Genomic DNA, 15,250 nt, shown 5'->3' with positions numbered 1-15,250 from the left:
TTGTGCTGTATCCCCAGTGTCTAGAAGAGTACCTAGTACATGCCAGGTACTGAATGAATGAATGAATGAATGAGAGAGAAAGAATAAAAATAACAGTTTCTCCTAAATGCTTTCTTCGGGCCTACCAATCTGGTTTCTCAGTACCTGCCTAGATACAACTATATCACATTCCACTCCCTAGAACCTCAAATTCGGTATCTCATCCATCAAACCTTTTAAGATTATAAATCTTCTCTTGGCCATTTGATCTGGGGTAATCTCCCAAAAGTAGTTGGTGTGAAGGGCTAAATAAAAAAAGTAAATCTTGCCCTGGCTGGTTTGGCTCAGTGGTTAGAGTGTTGGCCTGCGGTCCAGAGAGATCCGGGTTTGGTTCCCGCTGAGGGCATATGCCTCTGTTGCAGTTTGTCCCCGGCCCTGGTTGGGTCGTGCGGGTGGCAGCCACTTGACATGTCCCTTTCATGTCCATGTTTCTCTCTCTCTCTCTCTCTTCCTCTGTCTCCCTCCTACTATCTGAACAAAAAATGGAAAAATGTCCTCAGGTGAGGATAAAAAAATGTAAATCTTAACAAAAAACTTTCAACACACCAAATCCATTGTGTGGAAATGCAGCTACAGAAAAAGCAATAAACATTTTTTGACAGACTATGCAAGTTTTAATTAAAAAAAAAAAAAAAAAATATATATATATATATATATATATATATATATACATACACACACATACATATACATAATTTTCTTTTTTGGCTAAGACAACAAGACCACGTATCATATATCCTAAAAATATAGGTCATTCACAACAAACACTTGCCTGATTAACAGCATAAAATATGCTCTCATAGGCATCCTCTTGGTTATATACACTGCAGCTGTAGTTGTCCTCATCTGTGCCGGAATAGCCTTTCAAAAACAAGTACTTAAAAGCAACCGTGTTTTCTTCCTTGAAAGCAACCACGAGCTGGTTACTTAAACCAAAACGAATAAGCTAGAAAAGAAAATCAAATAAGCATATGTGAATTTTACCATTTAAATGCCTCTTATCATCATCAGCCCTCACTTATAAACATCACCAAAAAAAAATCTCCCTGATTTGGTTTTTACTGATCACATCAATGTTTAAAAACAAGTCTCAAAGAAGATAAACTCATCAAGCTACAAGAGCAATTTTCCATAGCTTAAAATTAGAAGAGATTATCACTCTCAATGACCAAAGGCCCTGCTGGGTGTGTGTGTGTGTGTGTGTGTGTGTGTGTGTGTGTGTATTTGCCAAATTCTTCCTCATGTTATATGTTTACCATTGGTTTCTCCCAGCATCCTTGAGAACACAAGTCTGTTGGCCTTTAATGAAGAAGAAGAAAAAGAAGAAATTCAAATCAGTTAAGTCTGATTCCATCTTTCCTATACTTGGATTTCAAATTAATTGTTCTAAAAATTGGTGTACTCAGTAAAGCAATAGTTCATGTTTCATTGATTTAACATTTAGAAATCATAACTATTATTTAAAATCACAACTATGTTTTGAATGTGGCTTTAAGAATGTTTTTGAAAAGTGGCCTACATATACCTACTCCTGCTAAGAGGACATAGTCGTCAAAAGAATTCAATTACTCCACTTCTGCAAGAACTCTTCTATAAGAGTTATACCTAAGAGTTCCCTCTCTGAGATCTACAGCATCAAAGCATCAGAAAGACACTCTGGCCAGTTTGGCTCAGCGGTTGGAGCGTCGGCCTGCGGACCAGAGAGTCCCAGGTTCGGTTCCCGCTAAGGGCACGTACGGAAGGAAGGAAGGAAGGAAGGAAGGAAGGAAGGAAAGCAAGCAAGAAAGCAAGAAAGAAAGAATAGCAGGGCTCATTTCACCTCTGTGACGTCAAACCCATTCATTGTCATCAAATGCCTACCTTCCCTGATAAAACTCCTACGTATTCTCTCTTACACTGTATCCTAGCACAAGGTTAGGCACCAGGGGCTCTCTTCCTTAGGAGTAAAAGTATTCTTTCTGCCCCAGAGTTTTCTTCTTGTAAGCCAATAAGTGGGGGAAATTGGAAAACACTAAAGGTTAACCCAAAAAACCCGGGAATTATACACACAGCTACACACACAAGCAACCTCTTTCTCAATCACTCTCTCACACACTCTCGCTCACACACTTTCGCACACACACTCTCATGTACATACACACACTGATTCACCTGTTCATTCTCCTGACCACTTGTTTACACAATCTCCCAAACAAATATTGCCAACTTAACTCTAGAAGCAGTGATAGGAGACCCATTCCACCCATGCTCAAGTTAAGCTAAAACAAACAAACAAACAAAACACATGCAAAAATATCTGAAGGGGGGTGGACGGATAACTTGACCAAAAATGTGGCATACAGTTTGCTGATATTTTAAACCACCACCTTATTTAAACTTAATGCTTTGGGAATGAGAGAACTGGAGGTGTGACCCCCATCTGGCATCAGGAACAAAACAGTTCCTCCATTCTATTGTTCATAGAACTAGCCGAGGTCCACCTGTATAGCCTAGAATCAGGGCTGGGATTTGCAAAGCATCCCTCAGTAGAGGAGAAGAACCCTGAAGGGGAGACTGTGAGGCCCCCTTCCTGCTATGGAAGAATCAAACTCTCCCTACAGAGCAAGGGTAAGAGATGGTAGGATTGGCCAAATAAGTTTATTTTTAAAGAGGGGTTGACAGAAAAATGCATCTTAACCCCAGTAACTAAATCTTAAGATTTTCTGAGAATATAAGACCAAAGTAATTACACAATTAAGTGCAGTCTGGCAAAGATTTTAAATTTAAGACCTGATTATGAAATCAATCAGTGTAGGAGAAAATATTCTGTACCAAGTGAGAACAAGACACCACTCTAACAACATAAAAGAATATGGGAGGGAAAGAGGAGAGCTAGCAAAAGAATGTAGACAACTCTCTCAGATTATAAATCACTGCCGAATGGAGAGTAGGAATGTCTAAAAAAAAGGTTCGTTCTCATCAATCCTGATAAAATGCCACCCACCCCATTAGAATTGAGGGGGGTGCTAAATGAGACTGAAAAAGAGGAGGAAGGAAAATAGGATTTGAAGGAAGGAAATGTATTCAAGAAATCTGCTCCGGTTAGATGTCACCCAAGTAGTAAACCTTATTAGAATGATCCCATAGGTGAACAAAAGTTTCATTGCCCTCCTGAATTTTGTTAGGGGAGACAGGGTACACCTGCACAATCCCCAGAAATATTCTAAGTGAATATGTAAAATATTCCCAGGGGTCCTCGTGTACTAAGGAAATCATGTCAGGCAAGGTGGTGGGGGAGATGGACATCAAACCGTGCCTGCGAGGTAAGGCAGGAAAAAGAATCCCTCTAGACGTGGAGGAACAAACAGAGCAGGAATCGCTGGGTGAGGCCAGCTGGCTGGGATTGGGGATGAAAACCTGTTGGGAAGGCAAGTTGAAGGGGACTGTGGAAACCTGTGAGTACCAGGCTGCAGAGTCACGAGTTTCTTCTGTGGGAAGTAGTGTTCTACAAAAGTTTCTGAGTAGGAGAGCAGCCCCATGAAGGCATTCTAGGAAAGATTAATCTGACATTAGCATTGAATGGACTGGTATGTAGGTGGATAAGAAAGGTAGGCCTAAGATGAAGACTGAAATAGCCCAGTTAACTTCTCTGTCTTCCTAGACTGCACACTCTGAGGACCTATATTTGGAAGAGAAACAATATGAGAAGAAGGGTGTGGACTTCAGAGCCAGATTGCTGGGGCTCAAATTCCAGCTCCACCCTCCAGAGTCAACATAATTGTACAGTTTTATGAACTTGAGTGTGTTCTTTCCAGAACAAAAGTCAAGTGGCAGAACACATAAATACAGTTTCATCTTGGGGTAAGGAATACACCAAATGAACTCATAATATAAATTACCTGTGTGGTGACCATGAGTATCTTCAAAATCTGCAGACCCAGTTTCCATGGAATCTGGTGTCTGGCTCGGTACTTCTCACAAGGGTTCATGAAGTAAAACTTCAGGTCTTCCCTCAGACTTTCTTCTTTCACATCAGAATCAAGATGAGCCATTGCATTGCTGCCACAGAAGATCAATTTTTAAATACACAGCACAGCCTGGTCATCAGAAAGCTCTAAATAATACTTTCTGTTCACATGCTTTACCCATTCTTACAAATAAAACTCCCTCTGCAACGAGTGAACCTGTCTTCACTTTAGGAATCTGAAAATTATTCAGGACCCTCTATCATTTGCTTTTCCACACAGCTGTTTGTCTTATCCCAAATGGCCACTTTCAAAAATTATAAGACTAGCCCTGGCCAGTGTGGCTCTGAGGATTCAGCATCATCCTATGCACCAAGAGGTCACCGGTTGGATTCCCAGTCAGAGCACATGCCCCGGTTGCAGGCTCGATCCCCAGTAGGGGGCGTGCAGGAGGCAGCCAATTGATGTTTCTCTCTGATATTTCTCTCTCTCTCTCTCTCTCTCTCTCTCCCTCTTTCTTCCTCTCTCTCTCTCAAAGCAATACAAACATTTAAAAATATATGAGAATAAAATTTTATTTGCAAGGCTCATCAATTCCTACATTTTAACCTACAGCACTCACCTGCCACTGAACTAGATGGGATGCTTCCATGTACTTTGAATGGGAAGTCACAGAAATTTGGTACAGACTAATAAAAATAAATTGTTATAGAAATAGAGAATCTTTGTTCCATCACTTTGTACTGAATGAAGGATTATGTTCTCCTTTATTGGTAATATATCAGTGATTATGAGATCCTAAAATATAAATATCTTTAAAAAGTTAAAATAGCATCTCTGTGTTCATGCCTAGTCAGATATCAGTGTCACCTTACATTAGTAAAATTTGCTTTTACTATTTCAAGGACTCAGTAGTACACATATGACTCAAGCTAGGCCACAAAGAACCAATGAGATGTGGTCACAGGACTGTGATTACAACTGAAGGAAGAGATGTGGTCTTTCCACTAAGTAGTCCCCAGAGAGGGGTGTGCAAAACAAAGAAACTGAACTCTATCTACAATTAATATAACATAAAGTATAAAATAACAGTGGTATATGGTAGTCTATAACTTATAAATAAATATACACACATTAGGGATATATACTTAACTTTTTTTTTCTTTATCCTCACTCGAGGACATTTTTCCAATTTTTTTTGTTCAGATAGAGCAGGGGGGAGAGAGAGGAAGAGAGAGAGAGAGAGAAACATCGACGTGAAGGGACACATCGAGTGGCTGCCACCCGCACAACCAACCAGGGCCGGGGACAAACTGCAATCGAGGTACATGCCCTTAGCGGGAACCAAACTGGGGTCTCTCTGTACCGCAGGCCGATGCTCCAACCGCTGAGCCAAACTGGCCAGGGCTATATACTTAACTTTTATGTTGGGTACATAATCAACAAAGTTTGGAGATCAGAGACATAAAGCATAGCTTGTGAGTCTGAAGTTCCTAGAAGCCACCTCACCATCATAGGAGGGCTCGCCAGAGAGTGGCGCTAACACAGAAGAACAGACAACAGGACACTAGACCAACAACAGGGTTTAAGCTCCTGGATCCAGCTGTGCCTAAAGCCATCCTCCAAGACTTCCGATCTGAGCTAATAAATACCCGTTGGTGTTTGAGCCAGTTTGAATTAGATTTCTGCTTCTTACAACATGAAGAGTCTGGATAGCAAATTTAATAAATAAATTCTATTCAGTTCAGCCAGTCAAGCTACTCATTTCTTGGGATCTTCTTATAATTGGGGATCCTTCTTGGGGATCTTTTCACCTGAAATGTCTAAATGACATATTTTTATACTGACTTATGAACTCTGTTATCTACCTTGACTAACAAGTTTTAAAGAAGCCCAAAAGGGAAAGGCTATTTTAAGACCTTGTTAAGACTTATATACAGTTGTTCATAATTTTCTATTTTTATTTTTTAATTTATTTTTTATTACTGATTTTCTATTTTTAGATAGAGTTTTAGACCTCCTATCTCCAGAATTAGTAGGCTATTCAGAAGTTTTCTGCTTCAAAGGAAGAAAAGGAAGGAAGGAAGGAAGGAAGGAAGGAAGGAAGGAAGGAAGGAAGGAAAAAAGGAAGGAAAGGGGAGGAAGGAAAAGAGAAAAAAATGCTAGATAAAATGTATCTTTTAAGGGGGAGGTGGAAGAAGTACCTTGTTAAAAACAAAAAGAAACAAAAACTAGCAAAATGAAGTTGATAATGTCCTGAGAACAGTTCAGAGTGAAGCTGGGAGGCTCCAGGAAGTTGAGCTAATAGACCTCACCTCAGGTGAAACTGAACTCTTGAACTTGGCTACACCAAATGGCTACCTCCTGATACAGTTCTTAGAACAGACTGATTCCCTGAACTTTCTATTAAGAAAGAAATATTTCACCTAACAAAGCACATAAGCAAGTAATCATGTACAGTATAAATAAGTCTTCCTGTGAGCTCCAATCACAGCTCTTTCAACGTGTATAACTCCTTTAGAAGCTCCCCCTTTCTTGTCTTTATAAACTATGTTTTCTTCTTTCCCCTCAGAACACAATTGGATTTCAAATCTGTGTATCCTGGATTGCAATTCCTTAAAAAAAAAAAAAAAAAAAAGCCCCCCCCCCCCACCACCACCAAATAAAGCTTTTGTTCTTCGCAGTTTTTGATCAAAATTGATTGACAAATTGTAAAAGACCGAAGAGTTAAAAGTGCACAAGTCCTGGGGATCTCATGCACAGTATAGAGAATGCAGACAACAATACTGTATTATTGCCAAGTGACTAGATCTTAATTATTCTCAGCACAAAATAGAAATGATAATTATGGGACGTGATAGAGGAGCTAACTGTGGCTACAATGGCAATCACATTACAATATATAAATTAATCAAGTCAACATGTTGTGCATCTTAATTGTATATAATATTATATGTCAAATATACTTCAATGGAAAAAACAACACTTATAAAAAAGATGTTTCTAAAAAATTAAAGAGAGCAAAGAACTCCCAGGCCTGTCTTGAGCGGTCCTGGTGAAGTAGGAGCCCACAGCCATCCCTGCACACTTGGGCTTCTGCTGTGGCCCCAGGAAAGGGGAATAAGGGAGCCAAGACTTAATGCCCAAAGCCCACCCAATGTATAAAAGGAGAGCCCCCTCAAATTTAGACAGGCTCCAAAGAGCTAGCCCCTCAGAAAAATAACCAGCACCCAAACCGGCTGCCCCCCAAAATGTAGAGTACTGTAGAGAAAGCCAGAGTAGTTTCAAATCAAAGAGCAAAAAAGGAAATTAAAAATATAGGCCTATCCTGAGAAATGAGGGCCAAAACCCAGCCCTTTGAGCCTCAGGCCTAGGTGAGCCAGAGAACGTCAAACCGTGAGCTTGCCTTGTCCGGGGGCGCAGCCTGGGATTGCCCTCCACCTCCCGCAAACAGGGGGCCTCTCCAGAGGTTCACCCTAGGACTTGGGGTGCTCTAACAGATCATGTGTTAAACACATTTACCAGTAGTAAAACACAACCAAGCTCGCGAGGAAACCAAGTAACAAGAAACAGTCAACTTAGAAACAGGACCAAGTATATCGGACTCAGACGCAGGTTAGAAAACAATCCCGCTTCCCTCATCGAAAGACAAATGCAGTACAATACCTATAAGACAAGCTTGGGAAAAACAAAGGAACTTTCAGAAATGAAGTATAATTTAGCATAATGAGTCTCATTTCAAAAGAATGAGAAGACTCTTGAAATGTGTTTGCCCTGCACCTGTTCTAATGACCTCTTGATTCGATCTACCAACTTACTCAGCATTTACTGTGCTGGGCGACCGTGCTGGGGGCTAGGGACACAAAGCTGAACAGGTTCCCTGCACTTCACATGCCCGGTGTCCAGGGGAAGACACAGCCTTGTGAGTGCACAGCCACAAGCCAGCAAACAGCTCAGGGAATGCTGCGCCATAGTGGGAAGAGCATTGTGGAAGCAGAGTCCTGACTCTGGGAGAAGGGTTCAGAGAGCCAAGGGAAAGGCCATCAGAACAGTCATCATCCACGGAGCGGTAAGTGCTATGAGGACACTTGATGAGGAGCATCGAGGGAGGATGTCCGAGAACAAGGTGGCATCTTCACTGTGGCTCCTCCAACATGAACTCTCAGGTCCCCGAGAACATGGATCTGTTAAATTATTTACATGACTGTATCCTTCCAGAAGTCTTTCACTTGGGCATTAACAGAGCTGCTACAATGCTTCTAGCACCGTGGTGAGTTAGAAAACGGGAAAAACTACCATGAAAAGCATTCCCCTTCTGTGTACAGGAGCCACTGGGTGAAGTACAGACTAGTGCCGGTCAAGTGTGGTCAACGGGTGATAGGAATACAAGAAAAACTTAGTTTATATGAATATGAAGTTACACGATAAGACTGCTGTTTTGATTTCTGTTTGTTTTTTAAAAAAATAAATTTAATGTAAGTGTAGAAATAACATCCAAAGTTTGGAAGAAAAGGTAATGATATTTTGGGTTGAAAATTCTAGTATGTCAGGGAACATGTAAATGTATAAGCTTTCTAATCTTTCTTTTCTGAGGGCTCTTTCTTGCTCCCCCTTCCCAATTTGTAGATTCACCTTATTTCCCGGGTAGGTGAAGGGTATTAAACACAAACACAAAACACAAGCGCATGCATGCACACTCACACACACACACACACACACAAGCAGACAGACATCTTATTCCTGTAACAAAACTACAATGGTAAAAAAAAATAGTGCAAAGAGAAAAGAAGAAAATTTACTAAAACACAAGAGAGACAGGACAATATCATAGGACTAAAACATTCCTGCCTTGGACCCCTACTTCTCCAACACCCTCGAGTGCTGAGTACCGGAGCCTTGAAAGCTGTAATTACAACTTCATAAACCAGAACTAAGTCAGGAGGAGAAATACTGCAACTTGCATCCCACATGATGGAAATTACCAACGAGTTTAGAAAAGGACAGAGAGATGCTCACTTGTAACACAACTCAGGGGAAGTGGAAGTGACTACACCATAAAACCAGTTAAGGAACAGAAATCAGTGAAGATCTGTATTATGGTGACCCATGAATTGCAGGGCAGTCAGGCAAATGAAATTGCATAGGATAAATAAGAACAACCATGACTCATGAATTGTTTGTTCCACTAAACTATAGGAAATGAATGATCTGGATTTGTATAAGCTTAATAAATGGCACCATTAAAGACCAAAGGAAGAAAGCACAGTATTTGTAAGCATAAAAACAAGATGTGGAATAGAATGAAAAGTCACCCTCACAGTGGCCTACATGAAAGCTAGAGATGCTTGAATAGAAAAGTAAACAGGATTTAGTTTTTTTAATTAATTAATTTATTTTTGTTACAGACGTTTCCCCCTCCCCCCACTGATTCCCTCCTACGCCTCCCTCCCTGATTCAATGCAATCCCCATCAAAATACCAACGACATACTTCACAGAACTAGAACAAATACCTCAAAAGTTCATATGGAATCAAAAAAGACCTCAAATAGCCACAGCAATCTTGAAAAAGAAGAACAAAGTTGGAGGGATCACATTACCAGATTTCAGGTTATACTACAAAGCCACTGTTATCAAAACAGCCTGGTACTGGCACAAGAACAGGCATATAGACCAGTGGAACAGAATAGAGAACCAAAAATGGACCCAAGACAATATGCTCAATTAATATTTGACAAAGGTGGCAAGAGCATACAGTGAAGTAAAGACAGCTTCTTTAATAAATGGTGTTGGGAAAATTGGACAGCTACATGCAAAAAAATGAAACTAGACCATCAACTTACACCATACACGACAATGAACTCAAAATGGATAAAAGACTTAAATGTGACTCATGAATCCATAAAATCCCTACAATAAAATATAGGCAACACAATTTCAGACATCCTACACAGCAGAATTTTCACTGACACATCACCTAAGGAAACAGAAACAAAGGAGAAAATGAACACATGGGACTACATCAAACTCAAAAGCTTTTGCACAGCCAAAGATACAATCATCAAAATGGAAAGGCAACCCACTGTATGGGAGAGTATCATTGCCAATGATAGATCAGATAAGGGGTTAATTTCCAAATATATAGAGTGCTCATACAACTCAACAAAAGGAAGACAAAGAATCCAATTAAAAAATGGGCAGAGGAACTAAATAGACACCTCTCCAAACAGGACTTACAAATAGCTAAGAGACATATGAAGAAATGCTCAACATCACTAATCATCAGAGAGATGCAAATTAAAACAACAATGAGGTATCACCTCACACCTGTCAGAATGGCCGCCATCAACAAAACATCAAGCAACAAGTGTTGGCGAGGGTGTGGAGAAAAGGGGACTCTAGTACACTGCTGGTGGGAATGCAGACTGGTGCAGCCACTATGGAAAACAATATGGTGTTACCTCAAAAAATTAAAAATTGAACAAACAGGATTTAGTTTTAAAAAGCCTGAGACTGGTGCTGTGATGAGAAGTCAGGTGGGAAGTATCAAACTACCATGGGTCATTAAGAAAACCCCTCCTCTCTCCAAATAATCAGAACTGTGTGATGTCCGCTAATTTTAAGGCTATCACATGACCAAAGACAATTCCAGTTTTATCAAACCAATGACTGAAAGATCTATGGAGGCTTGAGATTTTGAAAAAAGCAAAACGAGTTACCAGTAATTCCTAACCTCGCTGGGGTCATGAACCCCTATGAGAACTCGTGGAGACTCTTGGTCTGGCCCTACAAAAATGCACACATCAGTTTCAGAGAAGGCACCTTGTCCCCAATGGCACAATCTGCTCAGCAAATACGCTAACCACCCCAGGTGCTGTGCTTTTCAGCTTGCATGATCCTTGACCTCAAAAAGAGATATGAAAGTTTGTTTTGCACTGTCACAGTCTTCAAAGTGGGGTGCAGGCATCTAAGGGATATGCAAGACCATTTGCTGCTAAGTGAGAAGGGCTAGGGCTTCTAACTGTATCTACCTAGCAAAGAGAAGTTAAGATTTACAAGTTTTAATACATGAATTATTATATACTACACCTAAGATGCCCTCACTGGTCAGAATGCCAGGTGCCTGTGTTTCACTTAGATGTGCAAGGCATCCTGGGGAAGAGTGTGTGCTCCTCCTGTAGGAGGTTGACGGGGGTTCTCTTACTGTTTTTAGCATATCCCCACCTCTTAGGATTTATGTGGGTCCATTTAAGCATTTTTTTAAAGGTATATTATTCCACTTTAGTTAACCCTCATAGAAATGGGCAAGGGGCATAAAGATTACCACACACACACACAAAAAAATTAGACTCATCCTAAAACTGATACAAGCCTAAATTAACATTGAAAAAATGGGAAAATTATCACTTTCCTAATACAAACTTCCTGTCTTAAAAAAAAAAAAAAGATGAAAAGTGAACCTGATCTGAAAATAAGTTGTGTGTGTGCGTGGGGGGGGGGGGGGGAGGTAGGAAACAGAATTATCAAGAAAACTATTTAAAATACAGGCTGAATCTGCTACTGTTAAATGATGAAGCTAGCCCTAAGTGTATATTTTGCGCTAACATATTAACCAATGATACTAGGAAGCCATAACAATATCAGAAAGTCACTGCATTTAGCAATTCATTTTACTCTCCTTAACTATCTCATTCCTTAAAATACTCACTTTTCTTGTTTTATAGTATATAGAGTGCTGTACACAATATATAAATAAATGAACATTCAGAGAGGGTGGATGTTCTTTTAACTGATGTGGATAAATTATCGAAAATATTTGGGACTATCTCGCTGGTGTTTCAAGCTCCCACCACACCTTAGATGTAGTTGTCCTATTGTTACAGCAGCTGATATTATAAACTCATGAGCTCGGGAGAAAGTGATGTTTGCTCCCCCTGCTCCAACAAATAAATAGAAAATAACCTTGGCAGGCATCCTTTTCCTATCACACCTGCTTAGGTAGCCTAGATGGATGTAGAGACACTAGAGTAGGATGTTCTTTCTAATTCACAACCAGCTCTTCCCAGCCAGAGGATGGAGCAGGGAAGGCAGGATGAACCACTCCTTCTTCCTGTGTCCGCAGCACAGTGCATGGCACCACCAGCTTCCAGGACCCCAAACCAGGAGCTGACACCTGTGTGGCTATGTATCCTCTGGCCCCACCTGCTTGCCCTCTGTCATTTTCCCTCAAACTTAATTGTGGACATAATTTCTACCCCCAATTTCTGCCCCTTAGAAACAACTACCTTTTTTTCCCCTCTGTTATTTACTTTAATATTTCTAAATAATACTATTCTACTATTTTTCCTCTTTGAGATATTATCAATTTATACCCTCCTCTGAAAAATATGGATTTAGCTCTTATACCTAGCCCCACCATCACCACCCGTTCTACCTCCCCACTCATCTTCCCAGTAAAGTTTTAATTAAAATTTTAGATAAATTAACATATAATTTATGAAGCAAACATGCAAATACTTTTCATAATTGAAGACTATTCATATTCTTCATGGTTTTATAGTCTTTCTGTAAAATAAATTTTTTTTTAATTAATTGCTTTTTTCCCCATTTGCTTAGTTTTCTACGTCATCCAGGACTATCACCGAAGTCTGGCTGAGTCTGCCAGCTCCCTGCAATCCGTTCACACAAGTTGGGGAAACCCCGTCTCCTTTCTTCCCCCAGGGACTTCATTCCTGGAGCCCTCGTTCTCCTGCTCCAACATGACTGGTTACTGTCTGATCCCTGCTCAGGGCCATCAGTTTGGGAAGGCCCTTCACCTCCTTCCTAAGACAAGTTCCACATTTCCTGGATCCCATCTCCACTCTCTCTTTGCTTCCTCATTTTTGTGGGTAGTATCTTTCAATGTCTTCCTGTGAAAGGAGCCTGGAAGGTAAATTTTGAGACTTCCTGTGACAGGCACTGCCCGCCGCCCGCCCCATCTGCATTCCTCCCCTCTTCCTGATTTTGTTGAGGGGAAGAAATATGTTAATACTGAAGGACAGAATAATTCAGTATCAGAACTAGACAGGAACTTAGTGCCACTGTTTTCAAACCTGGGGTGCTTTAAAATACTGGTGCCCAGCACCCACCTGCAGAGATTCTGGCCTTGGCACGGGTGCAACCTGGACATCTGGGCTTTCAAAACGCTCCTCAGGTGAGCCCGGCTGGTGTGGCTCAGTGGCTGAACGCCGACCCATGCACCAAGAAGTCCTGGGTTTGACAAGTTGTGGGTTTGATCCCTAGTAGGGGGGATGCAGGAGGCAGTTGATCAATGTTTCTCACATTAATGTTTCTATCTCTCTCTCCCTCCCCCTTTCTCTCTCTCTAAAAAAAAAAAAAAAAAAATTAATAAAGAAAAAAATTTTTTTTTAAAAAGCTCTCCAGGTGATACATGCACCCAGTTTGAATTCCTCCACTTTAGAGATTTACCTGTTCCTGTCTCCTCATTTTACAAATGAGACAACTAAGTTTCCCTGAGGTTGCAGCTTGCCCCCAATGATAAGAATCCAATTTTACTGACCCCTTTGTCCAGTGTTCCTCCTTGATCCCTGAATTAATATTTCTGAAGGAGTAATGACCTGTAAGATGGTCAGGAATGAAGAAAAGAGTTATGTTCAAATAAACTAATATTTCAAACATAATATCTCTTATTTAAAATGTGTGATCATTATACAGAGAACTTTTTGGTGCTTGCCAGATGGGAGGGGTTGTGGGGAAGGGTAAAAAAAGATGAAGGAATTAAGAAGTACAAATTGGTTGTTAGACCGATGAACCTCAGAGGGAAGGGGTGAGGGGGGAAGGATGAGATAAACCAAAGAACTTCTATGCATATATGCATAACCAGTGGACACAGACAACAGTGTGGGGAAGGAGAAGCACAGTGGGATTGGGGAGGAGGGGGTCAATGGGGAAAAAAGGGGGGGCATCAGTAATATATTCAACAATAAAAATTAGTTAAAAATAAATAATAAAACATGTGATCATTTGGCAAACAACGGCATCCTAGACCACAAGTTCAGGCAACATCTAAAAGGTCATGTTATTGAAACGGAAAGGAGAAAACAAGTTAAGCTACATGATGAAATGAACCCAACAATCATCTCCCTCCAGTTATGTCTGTGCTTCAGATTCTCTAGAGCAAACCCTGGGTTTCCATTCATTCTGCTCTACTGAGCCTGCTGCTGATTCCAGCAGCCACTGCCCAGGCCTGGACCTGACGGCTCAGCAGCACTTGATGCAGCTGACCACTATGTCCCTGGGACACACTCTTCTCTCCACTTCTAGAACACCGCATTCCCTGGTTTTCCTCCTGCCTCACTGGGCATCTTTCTGCTGTAATCCTTCATCCTGCCAGCGGTTGTCCACCTTGGCTGCACAGTAGAACCACCTGGGCATTTTCAAAGGGGTCAGTCCCTGGCTTCCAAGCCCTGGGATTCTGGTTTAATTGGTGCCATGTAAGAGGTGGGCATTGAGATTTTGCTAAGCTTTCCTGTGATTCTAGTTGCAGCAAAGTACAGGATTTTTTTGCTCCAGAGTCAGGTGTTGATTTCTTCTTTTCCTTAACCCTCAGATCCACTCGATCAAGTCTTCCTTCAAAGTACATCATGGAGTGGTCCCCATCTGTCTATACCCAGTGCAGCCTCCCTGATCCACGCTCCATCATCTCTCCTTGCAACTGCAATAGCCGCCCAATTCCCCACATAGCAGCCAAAGAGGGAATTCTTAAAGCAGAAATCAGATATCACTTTCCTGTTTCAAACACTTAGTGGCTTCCTCTTGCTCTCACACTCAAATCCAACCCTTCCACCACTGTCTACAAATCCCTTGCCCACAACTTCCCATACCCTCTGTCCCCTGTCCTGACTACCCCACCGCCTCCTCTCTGGCCCTGAAACATTCCCTGCTCTAGGCATTTGCATTTACTGTTTCATTTGCCTGCTGCTATCCTCCCCTCCCCCAACTCCTTGTATGTCTGGCTCCTTCTCATCCTTTACCTCTCAACTCAAGTGTCATCTCTTTATAGAGGGCTCACTGACCACTCTATTAAAAGTGACATTGCCTCTATTATCACTTAATTGCCTTCATAATTGAGATGACAATCTTTATTGGTCTCCCCTACAAGAAAACTTCATGAGACTCAGCCTTGCTTAACACTCTATCCCACAGCATTTAGCAGAGTACCTAACACATAATAGGTGCCCAAAGAATATTAGTTGGAAAAAAGAAATGA

General features: G+C 41.1%; 1 protein-coding gene across 9 annotated transcripts in view; it reads right to left on the bottom strand.

Annotated features, from left to right (window-relative positions):
• Positions 1-15,250, bottom strand: part of MCOLN2 (mucolipin 2) — a 56,033-nt gene that overhangs the window by 34,631 nt on the left and 6,152 nt on the right. For 6 of the 9 annotated variants that reach the window (XM_036255797.1, XM_036255803.1, XM_036255802.1 and 3 more), the window contains exons 2-3: positions 3,918-4,077; positions 812-985 (exon numbers count right to left, since the gene is read on the bottom strand). In XM_036255797.1, the coding sequence (XP_036111690.1) occupies positions 812-985; positions 3,918-4,077 (334 nt within the window). Of the gene's footprint in view, positions 1-811; positions 986-1,295; positions 1,339-3,917; positions 4,078-13,109; positions 13,193-13,540; positions 13,597-15,250 lie in introns of those variants that run through there. The other 3 variants (XM_036255799.1, XM_036255798.1, XM_036255804.1) reach the window with 3 other exon arrangements.

The sequence above is a fragment of the Molossus molossus genome, unplaced genomic scaffold (assembly GCF_014108415.1).
Source record: "Molossus molossus isolate mMolMol1 unplaced genomic scaffold, mMolMol1.p scaffold_m16_p_12, whole genome shotgun sequence".
NCBI classification, from domain to species: Eukaryota; Metazoa; Chordata; class Mammalia; order Chiroptera; family Molossidae; genus Molossus; species Molossus molossus.
The sequence above is the reverse complement of the archived record's forward strand: the minus strand, read 5'-3'. Positions and strand labels throughout refer to the sequence as shown.